Source organism: Sinocyclocheilus grahami, unplaced genomic scaffold, assembly GCF_001515645.1.
Source record: "Sinocyclocheilus grahami isolate Dianchi unplaced genomic scaffold, SAMN03320097.WGS_v1.1 scaffold55403.1, whole genome shotgun sequence".
In the NCBI taxonomy this organism is placed as follows: Eukaryota; Metazoa; Chordata; class Actinopteri; order Cypriniformes; family Cyprinidae; genus Sinocyclocheilus; species Sinocyclocheilus grahami.
Window position 1 is genome coordinate 1 of NW_015526764.1, and position 882 is coordinate 882.

General features: G+C 35.9%; 1 protein-coding gene across 1 annotated transcript; it reads right to left on the reverse strand.

Moving 5' to 3' along the window:
• Window positions 1-313: 313 nt before the first annotated feature.
• LOC107580956 (unconventional myosin-Vc-like) lies at window positions 314-797 on the reverse strand. Its single transcript, XM_016266563.1, has 3 exons — window positions 673-797; window positions 493-590; window positions 314-404 (listed from the first exon to the last, which is right to left on the reverse strand). The coding sequence occupies exons 1-3, from the start codon at window positions 745-747 to the stop codon at window positions 314-316; spliced, it is 264 nt and encodes an 87-aa protein (XP_016122049.1). The 5' UTR covers window positions 748-797.
• Window positions 798-882: the final 85 nt, after the last annotated feature.

An 882-nucleotide genomic window follows, 5' to 3' on the forward strand; every position in this document is an offset into this window, starting at 1 on the left:
AAAATTTTATTTCAGTTAGTTGCCAAGGCAACATTTAAAATTGTCATAAGGTTTCTAACTTCTTTTAATTTGTATATTTTATTTAAGATTTATTTCAACTAAATTTGACAAATTTTTGTTTTAGTTAACAGACACACTAATATCCTTCACACATAATTCACTATAGATATGCCTTCCTGTATATTTCTTTATAGTTTTGTGTCATTCAGTCATGTGATATCTGTATGAAAGTCACAGAGCCTTCACAGAACTGTTCAAAATGATGTTAAAAAGGCCACATAGTGATGTGTTGTTGGTGCACGGAGAGTTTCGATCACCTGGACGGGTAACTCTGGGCACTGATACGGATGGTCTCCAGCACACCACAGGCCCTCAGCTGCTGCACCACACGCTTTGAGTCGTACCTGAGCAAACACACACGCAACACACACAAATAAATACACTGTTCACAAAAAGACACAAATAAAATAATTCTGGCTTTTTGTCACTTACTCAAATGGCAGTTTCTCCTCATTGGGTTTAATACAGCGCACATAATGAGGTGTAGTAGCATTCAGAGTCTCCATTAACAGGTACAAGGAACTTCGAAACTAGATAAAACGTATAATCTTTCAAAATTAGTTAATCAGCCAAACATGATAATTATCACTAATATTGTCTGTGATTTTGTACCTTGTCTCCTACAGTGGCTCTCAGCTGCTTGTTTGAAGCTTTGACTCTGGGATATGCCGGTGTCACCTTGATCATTTTATGGCTAGAATTTGGTTCCTCCTCTTTAAAAAAATTCGCCAAGAGAGCAAACTAACAACACAGAAATTAGATAAAACAACATTATAATGGCATTAAAGGGGTCCTATTATGCTTTTTCACTTTTTCAACTTT